The sequence below is a fragment of the Physeter macrocephalus genome, chromosome 14 (assembly GCF_002837175.3).
Source record: "Physeter macrocephalus isolate SW-GA chromosome 14, ASM283717v5, whole genome shotgun sequence".
In the NCBI taxonomy this organism is placed as follows: domain Eukaryota; kingdom Metazoa; phylum Chordata; class Mammalia; order Artiodactyla; family Physeteridae; genus Physeter; species Physeter macrocephalus.
Genome location: NC_041227.1, coordinates 101,287,741 through 101,308,198, shown reverse-complemented (window position 1 = coordinate 101,308,198; position 20,458 = coordinate 101,287,741). Strand labels below are relative to the sequence as shown.

The window sequence follows — 20,458 nt, the reverse complement described above, 5'->3', positions numbered from 1 at the left end:
CTCATCCTCCTCCAAATTCTAAATGTCATTTTATGCTAAGAACCTATTATGCTAAGAACCATGACAGTTTCTATTTCTCAGTATGTGTAATGCTGGCACAGCAGCGACCTCACTCTCCATACCCTTTTGTAGTTTACAAACTATAAGCCAGCAGTCATATTTCTACTTCCTGCTCAGATTTTTAAGTTCAAGACTGCTCATGGCTGCTACTCCCAAGTCTCATAATTTCTAAATCTGTTTATTTGGGTCACTCATGCAGACACTGATCACTGTGTATCCTAAGAAGTCCAATTCCTTCTCTCTTCTCCCCCTCCAATTTTTCTAAAACCAAATTTTGAAAAAATATTTCAATGGAACCTGACCAGAATTTTCTTACTTAACTGTCTTCCTCACTGGAAAAGTAAGGCTAACTTAACGTGAAAATAGATAAGCCAAATCCTCTTGTAGTTAGTTATTCTAATCACCAGACTAAAACAATGTTGCAGGATCAGCTCCCTGAAAACTAACTTGTAAGTCTATCGCCAGAACGTTTCTAGAGGATTCCTTCATGGGGAAACTGACCAGTCAAAGTGAAAAGATCTACAAATTCTATTGATCGGGGGGTACCCTAATAAAACTGATAGACCAGTTGGACCTATAAACTGGTATGAGCTACCTGTGCTCAAAGAGCTTCCAATCAGTTCTTTAGTATGAATGTGTTGATTAGCTGAATAAATATGTAATAACAAAATAAATCAAATAATAATAAAAACTTTTTAATAAAATAAGAATGATCAGCCAAGGATTCCTAGACTTTCCGGCCAGTATTTTAGTTTAATCAGTCTGAGATCGGGCCTAGGTATCAGTACTTTTTAAATCTATCCAGGTAAATTATAATGTACAATCAGGGATGAGAGTCCAAGATGAAAGATAATGATGACCACAAAAAAAACTGAAACAGGAACTCAGAGGAAATAGAGATACTATCAGGAGCAAAGAAGTGCATCAAAAATTATAACTATCTTTTAAAGAGATAAACAATTTTACATCTGTGAAATAAGAAAAGGATGTGATAATAAGAGAAACATTCACAGAAAAGGTTATTAAAAACATATTGCACAAATAAAAATCTAATAAGAAGGTGAGGAGATAAAGTTGGGGATATTCTCTTAAAGTAAAACAAAAAGACAAAGAGATAGGAAAAAGAAAAGAAAGTTAGGGGTTCAGTGTAGGAGATCCATTATCCAACCAAAATGATTTCCAGAAGGGGGCAAAAAAAAACAGCAAGAAATAAATTATAAAGAACTGAAAGAAGCAGACTCTGAGTGGGAGAAGTGGGTGCAGGAGAGTGCAATTTTTCTTTATAAAATTGTGGCATTATTTGACTTTTATAATAAATGTATGTATTGCTTTGATACAAAAATTATATTGAATAGGTAAACAAAAACAGTAAAACTACAATGCATGTTAACAGAAAAGAGAAGCAGAGATTAAGTATAAAGCCTAATGGTGCCTCAGGAGTGGAGTGTAATCACTCTGGTCCCATAAAATATAGAGATAGGTCCTTGAATAGCAATGTATAGAGAAACAAAGAAAGGAACTTTTAGAACATACAGAAACCACTTATTCAGATGATTAACTAAAAGAGTTCCCTCCGTTCATTCACAGGAGCTAGGTACCTGGACGGGGTACTAAAACTAGATAATAATTGATAGTAATATATTTCAAAAGTCCAATTCTCTAATAAGACTTTGAGGAATAAATCATAGAAAACATCATGAAAAGGAAGTTAGGTTATTATAAAATCTTAGATATCAACATCCATAGTACACCAGGTTCATGCCAGGGTTGCCATGATTACCATCACAGGAAAGTTTAGAAAAGATCGCCCTCTAGAGGCATGTCTCATTAACCATTTAAAAACAAAACAAGAAACCTGGAGTTTACAAAATATTTCATGAACAGTAAAGAGGAAAACAAAAAATGACAGTTTAGCTCCAACTGCTAACTACCTGAGCCAGCATTTATTCTAAGGAATAAAAAAAAAAAGAGAGTGAAAAAAGTGTAGCGTATTCCAAATAATACAGACAAGAGATAAAGTATTCAAATAGACTTTAATCAGTTTTTATAGTATTAAATTTAATATAAAGTATAATTTAGAGATAATATAAGAGTATTAGAAGATACTCCACAGGTAATTTTATTTTCCTCAAAAACTATGTTATCTGAAACTTCCTCTCAATTTTGCTGCGAACCTATAACTGGTCTATAAAACAGTCTATTAAAAAATGATGCTATCTTTATTTAGTAGATGTTTTCTCCAATTAGGGCTTCTGAAATAAAAGAACTTTTCAGGATGGTATTAATTATAAGGCCTCTCTTTTCAATCCACTTCCCCTAAAGAACTCATCTGTTCTGAGAAACAATAGGAAGTGACATGAAAATATTTTAAATATGCATGATTTTGGTGTATAGATGTAAAGACACAAATTCACTAGGAAAACGTCAATAGACTTGAAAACAATAGATTAAAAACTTCATCTGAACTACAAGAAAGTACATGCAACCAGTAAAAAACCCAGGTACTAAACTAAGAGAGCCTAAAAGAAGATTTTTATCCATTTACATGTATATACTGTATATATATATATATATATATATATATATACTCTGTGTCATATGAGGCATAAAATTTAAAGCAGAGCTACAGTGTACATGATTGATTTTTCTTGGCAAAAATTAAAACATACAAATGGAAACTTCAATCCACAAGTAAACAGTGATGTGGAAAGAGAAGTCAAAAAACATCACATTATTATTGATTGTCTTAAGTAGGTGAAACTATATAAGGCTGAAATGGGTGGTTGCTTTGTATTTACAATTGTGATGTGGTCTGTATCAAGAAAACTACTGATCAACAAAAGTAAGTAATTACAATAAACCAGCAAATGAAAGCTATAAACACAGTTTCTGAGTGGTTAAAAAAAAAAAAAAAAAAAAAGAATGCCTCATACAGATGCTAGGAAGAAAAGTGATGCTACTAGTTACTTAGAAGCAGTTTATTAAAATAGTGAGGCTTCAAGCCCAAGAAATCAGAGGCCCCCTCTACAAGACCCAGAGTCTCATCCATTATTTCCATTTAGAAGAAGTAGAATCTGGAATTCAGATGCCTGAAGCTGTGACTCAACGATGACTCCTCCCCTAAGGACCAATGAGTTAATGGGAAGGCGACACTTCCGAGAACTGTAGAAGTAAATCCAGAACCCCTCTGTTAACGCAATGGAAATAGTAGGAAAAAAACAAATTCCTTAAAAGCCCTATCACATAGTGACTGTCATATTCTTGAACCTAAACTGGAAAACTAATTTGCAAAATAAAGAAATGCAAAGGCTAGAGAATGGGTAGATTAATTTATCCAACTATATTTCCTAATGTATGGTATTACAATGAGCAAAAACAGATGAAGAAGAAAAAATAATACTACCTTCACTTTCAATTTTGCGTTGGGTGTACCTTCATTTCAGAAACAATGTCAGAAGTCAACTCATCAATATTGAGTCTAATAATGCTACAAAAGCCTATGCACAATAAGGTCACGATTATATTTCAGTCACTTATGATTTGGTGAATTCTTCATTTATTCTCTTTTCTGCATAAGAGCCACTATACAAAAATATGAATAATGAATCAGTCCTATATACCTCCTTAGTAATAAACAGTATCAATAATGAAACTAATCATAGCAGCTAATCTTTTCCTGAGTTATTTCATGTGTGCCAGACACTATTCAAAGTGCTTTGATCCTCACAGTAACTCTCTAAGGTAGGTAATCTTATTATCCCCATTTTACAGATAGAAAATTAAGGCACAGGTAGATTAAGTAATTTGTCTAAATTTACAGAGCCAGAAAGTCACAGAGGTTCTACCACAGGAAACACTACCTCCCCAAGGAAGTACAGTTAAAAATGGAGATCATCGAAAATAATAGGTAGAAAGCAGTAAGTGATAAGTATGGATAAAGAGCTTACAGAAGCAACAAATACCAAAGTTAGACACTTTATGTTAAGAGGGAGAAAGCACACTGTGAGCTGAGCTGAGCTTCAAAGATGCATTCCACGTTTACCTGAAGAAATAAGCGGAAAACAATTCAGATGCAGGAACAAGGTGTTGATTGAAGCTGAAAAGCAAAAGCAAGTAATTAAATTTGCTTGGAGCATAAACAATAGTGGCAGAAATGGTTTCTTCATTCAGCAAAAATTTACTAACTGGTAAAGGGAATGCTTCATCTCTTAGAGGACTACTCGCCTGCAAAACATGCTCACCTCCTACTTCTAAGAGAAAACAGAGGCAATCTCTTCTTTGCCCTCTAACTTTTCCCCATTTTCCTGTTCCCCTTTACATCAATGCTCATTGAAAGGCCTGTCAATACTGGCCTCCAATTTCTCTCTTCTCGTCCTTAATAAAATCCTCTCTTATCAGGCCCCTACCGCTTCACCAAAACTTGCTCTTATCAAAGCCACATGTCCTCTACATGACTAAATTTGATGGTATTCTATCTTTTTCTCAGTCCTTATCTTAATTGACCTATCAGCAGAATTTAACACATTAATCATTCCCTTTTCTCAGGAAAAAAAAATGTCTTCATTTGGCTTATAGGATTTCTCATGTGTGGTTTTCCTTCTATGTCACAGGCTCAGTCCTGGGACATCTTCATCTTCTTTTCATACTCATTCACTTACTAGGTGATCTCATCCTGGTTTGGCTTTTTTTATCTATGCCTCCCCAACATTTATTCTCAGCCTATTCCTTCCCACTGAACTCCAGATTCATAAACCAACTACCTACCTAACATCACTAGGAGGTCAAGACACATCTTAAACTAAACATGTCCAAAAGTCCTGATCTGTCTCTATCCCCAGAGCTGCTTTATCCTCATGGTCCTCATTTCATGTGATGGCTGTCGCACCCTTCCAGCTGTTCGGGCCAAAAGCCTTACTGGTCACCCTGACTCCTCTCTTTTCTCTCCTGGATTTCTGCAATGCTCTCCTAACTGGTCTCACTAGACTTCTACTCTTGTCAGACTGCAGATGGTGCGTTCTCAATACAGATCACCATTCTGCTCCTGTCAAACCGCAATCTGACCCCGTCATCCAAAACCCTCCACAGCTTTTCCACTTTACTCTGAGTAAAAGTCAAAGGCTGACATGATCTGGTCGCATTCCCTCTCCGACCTCATCTTCTACTCTGCATCTTGCACACTGTTCCTTGGCCACATGGGCCTCCTTGCCTCTCCATGAACACTCCAGACACATTCCCAGCTCAGGGATTTTACACTGACGGTTTCTTCTGCCTGGAACACGCTCCACAGACATCTGCATGACTTTCTCCCACAATTCCATCAGATCTTTATTCAAATGTCATCAACTCAGTAAGCCCTGCCAGGTGCATCCTAATTTCAAACTGCAATCTTCTCCAGGCATGCCCTATTCCCCTTCCTTTACTTTTCTCCATAGCATATAAAACTACCTGTTTATCCATCCATTTGTCCATCCATTTGTTCATCCATCCATCCATCCACCTATCATCTATCCTATGCATCATACATATCCCTCCACTGGAAAGTCAGCTCCATGGGAACAGGGATGTTCTCCTCTTTTATTCACTGCTGTATCCCTAGAGCTCAGGAACGGTGCCTGGACATAGTAACACTAATTAACAGTTCTTGAATAAAATGAAAGAATCTTACAAATGTTAAAATGAAAAGCAATGTTACCATGAATGAAAATCTTTTCATTCTGACAAGTAATAAATTGTTTTTATTAGAACTTCTAAGTTCTAATAACTTTGAAAACTTTGGTTTGAAGCCTTAGAATCTACATTTTACCAAATACTACATGAGGTGCCAAGATACAAATATAAACAAGAAAAAGACCCTCTCTTCAGGGAGGTAAATCTACTGGAAGACACAGGCATGTCAATGAACATATTAACATATGTTAATATGAACAACTAACATTAAAATATAATAAAATCACATTCATAGTGCCAATACCAAGACTGATACAGAACATACAACATCAAGAGGTGTTTAAAAGAGGCTGAAGAGGGACTTCCCTGGTAGCACAATTAAGAATCCACCTGCCAATGCAGGGGACACGGGTTCGATCCCTGGTTTGGAAAGATCCCACATGCTGCAGAGCAACTAAGCCCATGCGCCACAACTACTGAGCCCGCGCTCTAGAGGCCAAGAGCCAAAACTACTGAGCTCTCACGCCATAACTACTGAAGCCCACGCACCTAGAGCCCATGCTCTGCAACAAGAGAAGCCACCGCAATGAGAAGCCTGCACACCGCAACGAAGAGTAGCCCCTGCTCACCGCAACTAGAGAAAGCCCGCGTGCAGCAACGAAGAGCCAACGCGGCCAAAAATAAATAAATAAAAAACAAACAAAAAAAGAGTCTGAAGAGATGAAGTGATACTTTTAGCTAGATCTTAATGAAGTAGGGTTTCAGCAGGCATCCAAGGGAATAAAAATTATTTCAAGAAGAGTATGCAAACTTAAAAGGTGCCAAGAAATGAATACCTGTGGCATTTTCAGGGAAGGGTACAGACATGTAGGTGTGGTGGGACAAGAAGCTGAGAGTGAGATGGAACCTTCCCTAACATCCTAAAAGCATGGTGAGACAGTGAAAGACTGAAAGCAGAAAAGTGGAATATTATCCTACTTACGGTTAACAAAGAAAATGCTTGCAATAGTTAAAAGAAAAAAAGAAGGCTGGAGGGTACAGAAACAGATGAGGTTAAGAAATGATGATAAGAGGTTCTTAATCATTTTTGTCATGGACTACTTGGACAACCTGGAAAAGCCTGTGGACTCTTTCTCAGAATAATACTTTAAATGCATGGGATACAATACACAGAATTACAAAGAAAACCATATTATTACACTGAAGTATAGCTATCAGTTTATTTAAAAAATTAAGTTCTGCTACAGTAATATATGTAATATTAAAATCAGTATTATTTTATATATATATAATTTCCAAGCAATGGTGAGCATAAACAATATTTCAAAATACATCTCGACAAAACACTTCAAGATTTTTTTGTATATAATGTGATACAAAAACATCTGTGTTTTTATTGGTGACAATGTCACAAGTACTGCTGTTATAACTGTCATGTGTTATCTATATTCATAATGAAAGAAAACATTTACTTTTGGGTAGAGAATAGTAACCCTAAAGATGAAATATTTTCCTATCCATGTTCATGGATCTTAAGAACCCCTTAAGACTAAAGTCCAGGCAACAAGACCAGAAATGAAAGAGATATTTAGAGAAAGTATATTTCAAATAAATAAACATCCTCTGTTAAGTAAAAATGGCAAATAGATAAAATAATCCTAACCTAAACTGGATTGCATCCAGAAAGTAAAAAGGAAATATCCTTATATCAACTGTTATTTAACAGTTTCCTTTACTTTGCTAAAAAGAGCACAGACAAACAACAGCAATAACTGCCAAAGCATGATTCATTTTCAAGATGAATCCCTCCCTGTTCAAACGTTTACATTGTTTTTGACTAGCATCAGATTGTTTATCCACACAAACTGTAAATATATCATTTTTAGAACTAACCAACAACAATGCCCATTTTGTTTTGACATGTAAGGTACAAAAAGAACATAAAGAAAAATGACCATCACTCTAATGTCTGCACTTTAAAAATGAAAAAACTACAGAAAAAGGGGGTGAAATTCCAACATAATAAAAATTTAGCATGTGTTATCAGGAGGAAAACGTCTCCTGAAATTCCTTGTTTTCAAAAGGGAATTTAAGAACTGCAGTACTGCTAAACTGTCTATAATCTCCTCTCTGAGATGCCTTCTCTTAGCTTTATGGAAAAATATGAAGAAAGCTGTGAAAACAATAATGCTGAGAGAAAACAATATATTTTGACAATATTACTCTTCAACTGTTTGATCTTTTACAAATGACAAATCCTTAAATGACTGGCACTTTACACCCTTCAGCAAAAATATATTGAAAAGTATTCATTCAGTCATTCAATATCTGTTTTGTTCCCTTAGACAAGGGCAGAGATGACCTTCATTTCTGTGCACAGTATGCTCAAAGCCTAGCACAGAACCTGGTATGTGGCATGCTTATTAGAGAACGAAGAAGAGGAAGAAAAAAGGAGCTCAAAAGAATGCTCTCTGAAGATGTATAAAGACTATAAATTCTTCTAAATTTTTCTACTAATACAGCTGGTTCTCTGGCCAACCTAGCTGCCCAAGGTGCACACTAAATCTCGTTCCATAAAGTGTATGGTGAAATTCAAGTTGAGAAAAATATTTAACATAAAAAGCAAGGCCCTCAAAGAACCTATACTACCATTTAGTTATATGACAAAATAGTCACACCTAAGAATGTAAGTAATTATTTCTGAAGTAAAATTTCTTGCAAATGGCTGAAAATATGAATATATCATAGCTTTCTAAACTTTTTTTAAAATTTTAAATACTTTTTTCCTATTTTCATTTTTTACAATATTTATTTATTTATTATTTATTTCTTTTGTCTGCGCCTGGTCTTAGTTGTGGCACATGGCATCTTTGTTACGGCCGTGGTATCTTTGTTGCGGCATGCAGACTCTTAGTTGCATATGCAAACTCTTAGTTACAGCGTGCATGCAGGATCTAGTTCCCCGATCAGGGATCGAACCTGGGCCCCTTGCATTGAGAGCATGAAGTCTTACCCACTGAACCACCAGGGAAGTCCCAATACTTTTTTAAATGACAGTTTTCATCCAGGACTTATTTCAACCTCAAAGATCATGGTTCACTAGTTAAATATACATGAATAATAACTGTTCTTATAAAAATAATAGGGCCAGGGACTTCCCTGGTGGCGCAGTGGTTAAGAATCTGCCTACCAATGCAGGGGACACAGGTTTGATCCCTGGTCTGGGAAGACCCCACATGCCACAGAGCAACTAAGCCCATGCACCACAACTATTGAGCCTGCACTCTAGAGCCCACGAGCCACAACTACTGAGCCCGTGTGCCACAACTACTGAAGCCTGTGCACCTAGAACCCATGCTCTGCAACAAGAGAAGCCACCACAATGAGAAGACTGTGCACTGCAACAAGGAGTAGCCCCCGCTTGCCGTAACTAGAGAAAGCCCACGAGCAGCAATGAAGACTCAATGCAGCCAAAAACATATAAATTAATTAATTAAAAAAATACTTCTAAAAAAAATAATAATAATAGGGCCAGGGACTTCCCTGGTGGTCCAATAGTTAAGAATCTGCCTTCCAATGCAGGGGATGAGGGTTTGATCCCTGGTCGGGGAACTAAAATCCCACATGCTGGGGGGCAACTAAGCCTGTGTGACACAACTAGAGAGCCCGCGCACCACAACTAGACAGCCTGTGTGCCGCAACTAGAGAGCCTGCACACAGTAACTACAGAGCTAACGTGCTCTGGAGCCTGTGTGCCACAACGAAAGATCCTGTGTGCTGCAAATAAGACTCAATGCAGCCAAAAATAAATAAAAATAAATATTAAAAAAATTATAATAGGGCCAAAGCACAAAACATCATCTAAAGAGAAAACAAAGGTCCCAAACTGTTCTGAGTTGTAGAATTTTTCCCCAGGATTCTACTTACCAATATATTTTTTCAGTCTATCTTAAAACTTCCTCCAGAAAAAATACATATGTTGAATTGATTAGGTATTACAAAAGGATGTGTGTTCAAGCAGAAGCATTTTAGCTTATTTAACTTCTTAGGGATATAGCCAGAAGAACTGCAAAGATGTACTCAAACAAGTACTTGTACACACATGTTCATAACAGCACTATCCACAAAATCAAAAGGTGGAAACAACTCAAATATCCATCAATGGATGAACGGATAAAAAACTGTGGTACATACATATAATGGAATATTATTCAACCATAAAAAGGAATGAAGTACTGACACATACTACAATGTGGCTATACTCTTAAAACATTATGCTATGCGAAAGAAGCCAGAAACAAAAGGTCACATATTTTATGACTGCAGTTATATGAAATATCCATCACAGGTATAGATTGAGATGGAAAGCAGACTAGTGGTTGCTAGGGGCTTGGGGACAGAGGGGTGGGGAGGAACTGCTTAAAGAATATGCAGTTTGGGGGATTTCCCTGGCAGTCCAGCAGTTAAGACTCCGCCCTTCCAATGCAGGGGGCACGGACTAGATCCCTGATCGGGGAACTAAGAGCCCACAGGCCATGCGGTGCAGCCCCCAAAAAAGAAAAAGAATATGCAGTTTTAATCTGGGGTGAAAATATATTTGGAACTAGACAGAAGTGGTAGTTGCAAAATATTGTGATGTAATAAATCCCACTGAATTGTTAACATTTAAATGGTTAATTTATGTTGTATGAATGTCAAATCAATTAAATAAGGGTTGTTTTCTGTAGGAACCATAATCTCGCTCTATAAAATTCCTTACACTTAAAAATCTAAATTGGTCATCTGTCAAGGAGAAACTGCAATGCTCCAAAAAACAAAGTGTCATCTAATGTCAACGAATATCTTCTCTCATTCTGGTGGGTACAACCATTCTGATATTATCTACCAAGGCCAAGATTCGCATACGTTGTAATCCAGCACTTCAATTCAAAAATAAAACAAAGTGAGAGAGTGGCATGGACATGTATACACTACCAAATATAAAACCAATAGCTAGTGGGAAGCAGCCATGTAGCACAGGGAGATCAGCTCGGGGCTTTGTGACCACCTAGAGGGGTGGGATAGGGAGGGTGGGAGGGAGACGCAAGAGGGAGGAGATATGGGGATGTATGTATATGTATAGCTGATTCACTTTGTTATACAGCAGAAACTAACACACCATTGTAAAGCAATTATACTCCAATAAAGATGTTAAAAAACAAAAACAAAAAAAAGACAAAAATAAGCACACATTTGCACTAAGAAACAAGGACAAAAATTTTCATCTCTTCATTATACATAATAGCTCCACTTCAGAAACCCAAATATACATCAACAGTAGTAGAAAGGATAAATAAGTAAAAATATATTTGTACAATGGAATATGTAAGAGCAATGGAAATAAATGAATTAAACCTACATAAAAATACATGAATTAATCTCACAAACATGTTAAAGAAGTTGAATATATGAATATATACACACTGTTTTCTTGGTGTTGTTGTTGTTTTTGTTTTTGCTTTTTTTTGCGGTAAACGGGCCTCTCACTGTTGTGGCCTCTCCCGTTGTGGAGCACAGGCTCCGGACGCTCAGGCTCAGCGGCCATGGCTCACGGGCCCAGCCGCTCCGCGGCATGTGGGATCTTCCCAGACCGGGGCACGAACCCGTGTCCCCTGCATCGGCAGGTGGACTCAACCACTGCGCCACCAGGGAAGCCCTACACTCTGTTTTTTAAAAAAAGTGAATAGTTCACTTTTTTAAAAAGTAAGGAAGTGATTACCCTAAAAGTCAGAAGAATCACAGCTTGCTTTTATGGAAAAGGGGCACAAAAATGGAGTTCTAGTAATGTTTCCTTTATTGGTTGGAGTGATGGTTATACAACTATTTGCTCTAGATAAAATACTGACTAATACGTGGGTTTTTTAGAAATCCCACAAAGATGTATTGGGTTGGCCAAAAAGTTCGTTCGGGTTTTTCCGTAACATCTTACGAAAACCCAAATGAACTTTTTGGCCAACCCAATATTTTAAAATAAAATGCAAATGCTGCTCTAAAATACATACGACTCAAGATTATTCCTCTCCAACAATAAATATTTCTTAATGAACTACAGCACTGATTCTGGTTAAAGCCAGAGTTTTCTGGAAAAGATCTATAGATATGAGATTCAATCTCTAAATTTATGAAAATAGTCTTAAACATCATAGTCCATACATATGACATCAAGTAACTCTTATATAGTGAAAAAGTTATGGAGTTAGCTGAGTGTGGCAAGTGAGCTGAAGAGATCTGGTTCTTCCCCTGGGGCCAAGGAGAGTGGTGTGGGCTCTGCTGGGGGGAGGAAGGGGGCAGTCATTGGGGAAGAAGGAGAGAACTTATCAAAAAATAGAAGGCAGAATTCCCAGCACAACAGGGAATGTTGAAGCCCGGGGACTGCTGTTTCCATATTCACTCACTCACACACTCCTCCATCCACCCATCCATCCATCCGTTCATTCAACAGATCTCTATTTACTCTGTGCCTGGCAGGCACTGTAATAAGTTCTGTTCATACAGAATGGACATTTAATAGAACTAATAGCCTGGTGGCAGAGACATATTCAAAACATAATCACACAAATAAATATTTAATTTAAAGTTGAAAAAAAAAGTTAGGGCGTTAATGTAGCATGGTAATGGTCACCATTACTATATTAACTTCAATTTATTAAATGATTAAATAAATTAAGAATGTCCCCGGGCTTCCCTGGTGGTGCAGTGGTTAAGAATCTGCCTGCCAATGCAGGGGACACGGGTTTGAGCCCTGGTCCGGGAAGATCCCACATGCCACGGAGCAACTATGCCCGTGCGCCAGAACTACTGAGCCTGTGATCTAGAGCCCGTGAGCCACAACTACTGAGCCCGCACACCACAACTACTGAAGCTCACGCACCTAGAGCCTGTGCTCTGCAACAGGAGAGGCCACCGCAATGAGAAGCCTGTGCACCGCAACGAAGAGTAGCCCCCACTCGCTGCAACTAGAGAAAGCCCGGGCGCAGCAAAGAAGACCCAACGCAGCCAAAAATAAATAAACAAAATAAATAAATTTAAAAAAAAAAGAAGGTCCCCAAATGAGCCCAAGATCTTATCTTCGTATGAATGAATTAGAAAAATGGGGTAATTTTATTCCAGATCTCGAAAATGAAAGATAAAGGGAAGAAGAATTGTTGGGAATAGTGGACAGAGAGAAAACTGGGTTTACCGTGCAGAGGAGATCCAGAAGGGCTGCTGGATAGACCTGGAACAGGGCTACAGCGACCTCCTTGCTTAGATGTCAGTTCCTGTTCAATCTCTTCCAGCCCAGCACTCTTCTGGAAACGGCTCATACGATTTACCACTCGTGGTGACATATGTGTTCGAACACAAGGCTGGCCACCATAAGGGTTGATTGGGAAAACGTGGGAAGTCCCCCGGAGTGTACTGACCACAACCCAGCGACAGTCATGGCTGAAGCATATGTCTTGTACCTAGAAATGAAACAAGGAAAAACAAATAAATGATTGAAACTATTTGGATTTACCTAAGAATATCACAAACATATTACTAAATATGAACAGATATGCCTGCCTGGGGACTTCCCTGGTGGAGCAGTGGTTAAGAATCTGCCAAAAAAGACCCAACACAGCCAAAATAATAATAATAATAATAAAATAGAATATAATTAATTAATTTTTAAAAAGAAATGCCTGTCTGGTTACCAAATTTACCTAACATCAGATTATATTTTCAAAATGTTTCTTCTAAAGATTAGATTCATGGTGAATACTGATCAAAACTCCACATAAGGGATTTGATAAGATTAACAATAGGGAATTCTGTCCCTTGCTGTATACAGTGCCAAGTCAGAAAATAGGACTTAGGTGGTTTCACCCTATAGGGCTATATTAAAAAAAAAAAAATGGTTTTCCCTGGTGGCGCAGTGGTTGAGAGTCCGCCTGCCGATGCAGGGGACGCGGGTTCGTGCCCCGGTCCAGGAGGATTCCACGTGCCGCGGAGAGGCTGGGCCCGTGAGCCACGGCCGCTGAGCCTACGCGTCCGGAGCCTGTGCACCGCAATGGGAGGGGCCACGGCAGTGAGAGGCCCGCGTACCGCAAAAAAAAAAAAAAAAAAAAAAAGATATATATGGATAATGTTCATTTCTTTAAAGGAATTTACCTTCCAAAAAAGCATAGAAGAGTAAAAATTAAAACATACATTATACAATGCAGGTGAAGTTATTAATCCAATCATTCACTCAATGAATACTCACTGGGTACCCTGCTAATAAATACTAGGAACAAAGAGGTGGATAAGAAATCATCCTTGGGCTCACAGCCTACCAGGAAGAAAAGACATAAGAAATTTGCAAAAGTATAACATATAAAAATGAAATAACTATCTTACATTTGAGGCACAGTGGTAACAAAAAGGAAGGAAAATATGAAATCTGCTTCTGGGAGGTGAAAAGGAGATGTTCAAGAAGGTAGAGGGTTAGGAGTGGCACCAAAAACACATGATCTGAATAGCTCTGGGTTCTGGAATTGAGTTTTCAAGTAGGATATACTTACAAAGAAAGGAGCAATGGACATTCTAATTTAGATATATGCAGATATTCTACTTTTGATATAGATGCACAGACATAAGATGGAAATGACGAGCAAGTAGTTCAGTATGTCAGAAACAACATGAGAGTGAGCAAAAGCCAGCGCAAGAGGTGTCTGGATTTTATTTAAGAAATAAGGAGTCATGGGCTTCCCTGGTGGCGCAGTGGTTGACAGTCCGCCTGCCGATGCAGGGGACACGGGTTCGTGCCCCGGTCCGGGAAGATCCCACATGCCGCGGAGCGGCTGGGCCCGTGAGCCATGGCCGCTGAGCCTGAGCGTCCGGAGCCTGTGCTCCGCAACGGGAGAGGCCACAACAGTGAGAGGCCCACGTACCCCCCAAAAAAGAAATAAGGAGTCAAGATTTCAATTCTGTAAGGTTGATTGTGGGAGTGAATGCAGGGGAATGGATTTGCAGTGGAGATGAGGGTAAGTGAAGGAAAGTTAAGTAGAAGTTTCTTCAACAGACACAGATATAGGACCCTGAAGAGAGGTGGGAAGAGAAAATGTCTCAGTACACCCAAATGACAATCCAAATGTCCATCAATGGATGAATGGAGAAAAAAGATGTGGCATGTATATATACACAATGGAATATTTCAGCCATGAGAAAAATGGATACCCTCCTAACTGTGACAGCATGGATGGATCTTGAACACATAATGCTAAACCTGGTAAGTCAGACAGAGAAAGAACTTTACAGTATCACTTATATGTGAAATCTAAGAAAAGCAAACCTGTAAAAAACAGAGTAAAATGGTGGTTACCAGGGGATGCGAGGCAGGGATAAGACTGACAGTGTTTAAGGGTACAAACTTGTAATGAGTAGTAAATAACCCATAGAGATCTAATGCACAGTATACTGATATAGACAGTAATATTGTACAGTTATATAATGTGATAAATATGGGTACAATGGCAATCACATTGCAATGTATAAATGTATCAAAGTAACAAGCTGTACACCTTAAATTTACACAATGTTACAGGTCAAACTTATTCAATTAAAAAACCACTCTGATAACAATGAAAAAAAAAAGAAAAAACTTATGTATTTGCAGTGGTTGGCAAACACTACAGGCCATAAGGTCTCTCTCAGCTATTTCCCTGCCCTTCCAGTGACAAAGTAGCCATAGAAAATATATGTAAATCATTGAATTTTACAGAAAAACTGACTGGCCACAAACTTGATCTAGGTAAAGTTAGTCACTAAACTGTATGATATTTATCAGGTACTGAAATACAGAAGTCCCAGTATTTTCAAATTAGCAAAATGAATTTATTACTTTTATCTTGACATCAGTCTAATGATGACAACTTGAACAAAAATGTCTCTGTTTATTTTTATACTTAAAAAAGACAGCTAAGTAAAATTCCATATTGTTCTAACCAAGCCTTTTTAAAAAAAGGCAAATCACAGATACTTAAGAAAGATTTCTATGTTGACTAAATGATAAACTAAAATAATTTTTCATCACGTAAAACAAATGTCAAACCGTGCTTTAAAAAAAATAATCCAGGGCTTCCCTGGTGGCGCAGTGGTTGAGAATCCGCCTGCTGATGCAGGGGACACGGGTTCATGCCCCGGTCCGGGAAGATCCCACATGCCGCGGAGCAGCTGGGCCCGTGAGCCATGGTTACTGAGCCTGTGCGTCTGGAGCCTGTGCTTCGCAACGGGAGAGGCCACAACAGTGAGAGACCCGCGTACCACAAAAAAAAAAAAAATAATCCAGACAAAAAAGTATGGTAAAATAAAGATGTTTGTGAGTAGGATTTAAAACTTGTGAGGAAAACTCCTCAAGCAGTCAAAGAAGCCGATTTTCAGTGTATTAAATCTTCAAATAAGCCTAAATTCAGCTTAAAATCTTGACTAATACTTCAGAAATATTCTACAAGCAAAAGCTATAAGTATTCATCAAAGTACAAGAGCCTGGAATCTTTGAAATAAAAAAGAAATTTTAGTCTTACATCAAAACAGCATATTTCATTGCTAGACAACTGACAGACCAAAATTATCAATACATGGATAAACCCCAAACTGAGCCCCATGCCTGCCCATTTCAATTACTGTGACACATCCAAATGACACATTAATGTTATAATTAAAGAATCTCCTGATTCTTTACACTGAGAAATTTAACTCCCAGCAATTCTAGAATTACGAATAAGAAGTCATTCCTCAAGTGCTTTACCTCTCTACTTCACTGACACTAACTTTCAGCTAAACGACTTATAGAAAAGCAGGAGAAAAGGAAGGGGTAGGACAAAGAAAAGTGTAAACAGCAGAAGCAAGAGAAAAGAAACACAGTACCAGACAAATTTAATATTATAGTATCAAATGCATTAACACAAGCCAGAATCAAATATATAAAGAAAACTATCTTTAGGCTTACTGAGAAACTTATGTTCCATCCACAGCGGAACTAAACCATGTTATCTAAAACCTTTTTCCAAAACACTTATAATCAAGATGACTTCCTGGTCTGTCAATGAAAAGAAGTTTCCTTCTTTCATTTTAAGAATACTTCTGATATGAGGTGGTACTAACAAACAGTATCAAGGCAAGAAGACAGAATTCCACCTAAAAGCTTACTTAGAAAACTGCTATTAGAGAAGTGATTCTGCTCTGTGACCTTAAAGACACATCAGGATACATAAACAAGCAGAGAAGAGTTGCTAAAGACATCAGCTGTCAAGAAACTAGAGAAAGTTTAATCCTTTAAATAACATTACAGAGGATAACAAGTCGCCTATCCACAAAATGCAAAATGATACAACTGTTCATGTTATCAAACAAGTTGGGTGGTTTTTCATACATTATTAAAAATAAGAAAGACTGGGAACCCTCATTAGGACACTCATTATTATCAATTTGGAGCTTTTAAATAAGCAAATGTCAGAATTCTTAACCAATGAGATATAAATAAGAAATACAGAGTGCTTAATTAAATGTTTTGCAAATTTCTATTCGGTTATAAAATGTACTGCTCTTTAAATGTATTATTTGGCATATTTATAACATCTCACACTTGCTTCTTTTTGTAATGATGTAAAATTTGGCTATGAGAAACCAATTAGGCGTATAGAACGCTGAAGTATTTGTTCCTTAAAACATATTGCAGCTATATGCCAGTAATTCTAGTTTATACAAGTATTTTTTTCAGCAATCTAAATCAATTTCATTGATATACTCATCCAAACAATATTTGGGGCAACCAATATCTAATATAGCAGACATATATGGAATAATTACGTCCAACATTTTATCAAAACAACCAAAAAAAAAAAAAAAACCTCGAGTGTATATTTCATTCACAGAACAGGCTGAATTCAAATTACATATAAAACAAGAGTATTTGAGCACTAGAATTAAGTGTTACTGCATTTAAGCATCTAAGATACAGAAATGAGCATCACACAAGGCTCCGCATTTATGCCGCAAATTTACCCCGCAATCCCAATTAACTAATAATAGCAATTTTAAAATTCAGCGTTATTTTAACATCCTAAAATCTAAAGCAGAGATTCTCTAACTTTTAGTGGACTAAGAAGCAGACTAAGTAGACTAAGATTATTTGTAAGAAGTACAGATCCTTTGGTCCCACCTTCAGAATTACGATTCAGGAGGTGTGGGGAGGTCTTGGGGGAGACATGACCAAGAAATCTGCAGTTTTAGAACTCACATCATGACTCTGAGACTGGCCTGAAGTCTGTAATATGGAGCTAGAAAAAAAAATAAACTTACCAGAAATAGCAGTCCCCCAGCCCCACACCAAACCTTAGAAATTACATAAAAGATACTCTCTTTTAAAAATGAAGTAATGGCAATGATTTCTTAGGGTGTGAGTGGGGCAGAAGATTGACTGAAAGGGGCAGGAGGAAACTTTCTGAAATGATGAAAATGTTCTATACCTTGATTTATGGTTGTATAGATGTAACTAGTGGATGGCAAATAGAACACCCAACCTCCAACCTTCACTCCCTCACCTGCCACCACTACAGATACTTCCTATGCGCTTCCCAAAGCCTCTCTTACAGCAAGTGTTGAAAAGTATCCACTTTCTTGACAAAAGGAATTAACATCACTGAAGCTGTCCTTACTCCTTGAATTCACCTTACTGCTTTGAATTCACCTTACTGCTTTGAATTCAGAAATGATGCCCACTGGAGTGGCAATTATAAAGCGATCACAAGAAAAAGAACAAAAAAAGTCACTGAGACACTGTACCAAAACCGGCAGCAGCCTGCTTGTAAAGTGAGAAAAATAAACCCTGGGTTGTTTTTTTTAAAAACCATTGTTTTTGTTTCTGTAGGCAAATACATGCCTAATGATTCAATTACTAATTCCCTTTCCAACTCTCTTTTAAAAAGAAAGAAAACACGAAAGCAGAGAGTACTTGGATAAAAAGTCTCAAATCCCAGAGTACTATTCTTTCACAAGCCTGTAAGAATGGCAATCAAAACCATAAAGTACCATATCACAAAAACTAACTAGCCAAGGTCCAAGCCTTCAGATGAGGTTATGTTAATGGCAATAAATTTGCTTGAGAATAAGATGCTTAGAATGGAGATGTGGTAAAGACAGATAATCCACACACACCCTCTGTCTCATCTGCCTACTCCCTCCCCATATCAATTCTTCAGATTCATTTATTTATCCAATAATGCATTCATGGGAACCCTATTACATGTTTTGCACTCTTCTAAGTGCTAGAAATTTGAAAATGAGCTATCAAATAAGCAGCATGCTGAACTCTTGGGCATCTATGCCAGAGAAATGAAAACTACGCTCACGTAACATACTCATAATATCCCCAAAATGTAAATAGTCCGGGAGGATGTTTAAACAAACTGTAAAAGTTAGGTTACTTATAAAAGGGTAACCTGAGGGAACTGTTCAGTATCTTGACAGCAGTGGTGGATACACAAACCAACACGTGATTAAATTATATACACCTAAACACACACACATACACAAACACACACACACACAAGCACAAGCACATCTGGTAAAATCTGAAAAAATCAGTGCATTGTGCCCATGTCAATATGCTGGTTGTCATATACTCTAGTTTTGCAAAATGTTACCGTTGGGATAAACTGGGTAAAGTGTACATGGGATCTCTTAGTACAATTTCTTACAAGTGCCTATGAACCTATGATAATTTCAATAAAAATCTAAACAAACAAAAAAAGCGAATGTGACACCTTGTAAACACCACAGAGCCAGCAGTGCTAGTGCAGCCGGCTCCTGCTGCAGCCTGAACTTGAGTGGAGACAAGGATGAGGGGTGGCCCAAAATGCCAAGGAGTGCAGTGTGAACCGTGGCAGTGATGGAAGTGGGGGCAGAAAGAAAGGGGCTGTGGTGCCGGGACACTCGCTGGAAGCTGGTGAGCAGCACCACTGCTGATCGGGAAATAACTGGCACCAACACTTGGCCAAGTGAGGAAAAAAGGCTAACGCTCCTGGCTGCCCCCATAGTATCTACAGACTAGCCTCCCCTGCCACCAAGACAGGGGATAATGAGATCCCCTGGCAGCCGTCACTGGAAAAACGGGCATGTGCACCTTAAACACATTCGTCCATGTTCTCATGTAGAGGGAAACAGCCCATGCCCTCGTAGGAGGAAAAATACCCTGGAACGAAGTGTAAGCACAGTTCACAGTAGGGTAGAGGAGCTAAGATGACCTTGCGGGTGTACTGTTGTTGTCGTTTACGTTGATAAATGTATAACTAGTATTAATGGCTTAATTGATTGTGCTTACATGCTTTTAAGTGTCAGGGGGTATCCTCTGCCATGTAGATTGAGGTGACAATGCGACAAGCCCACGACAGCTCACCTACTAGGCTTCCAGTTCCTTCCCATGTTATGTAATAGAAACAACAGAATCCCAGTAGGAAAAAGTTGAGGTAGAGACTTAATGGCTGCTAAGTACACAGCGGTGTTATCCCAGTACAACATCGCCACCTGCCTGATCCAGCAACCAAGTACGCTCCCTTTTTTTATTTTTTATTTTTATTTTTTTTTATTTTTTATTTTTTTTGCGGTACGCGGGCCTCTCACTGTTGTGGCCTCTCCCGTCGCGGAGCACAGGCTCCAGACGCGCAGGCTCAGCGGCCATGGCTCACGGGCC

The 20,458-nt window shown here is 38.1% G+C and overlaps 1 protein-coding gene across 15 annotated transcripts in view; it reads right to left on the bottom strand.

The window, feature by feature from the left end:
- Positions 1-20,458, bottom strand: part of BCAS3 (BCAS3 microtubule associated cell migration factor) — a 576,467-nt gene that overhangs the window by 349,606 nt on the left and 206,403 nt on the right. For 12 of the 15 annotated variants that reach the window (XM_055090058.1, XM_055090057.1, XM_028498857.2 and 9 more), the window contains exons 15-16: positions 12,947-13,211; positions 4,103-4,156 (exon numbers count right to left, since the gene is read on the bottom strand). In XM_055090058.1, coding sequence (XP_054946033.1) covers positions 4,103-4,156; positions 12,947-13,211 — 319 coding nt within the window. The remainder of the gene's footprint in view (positions 1-4,102; positions 4,157-12,946; positions 13,212-20,458) is intronic. The other 3 variants (XM_055090060.1, XM_024127616.3, XM_024127617.3) reach the window with 1 other exon arrangement.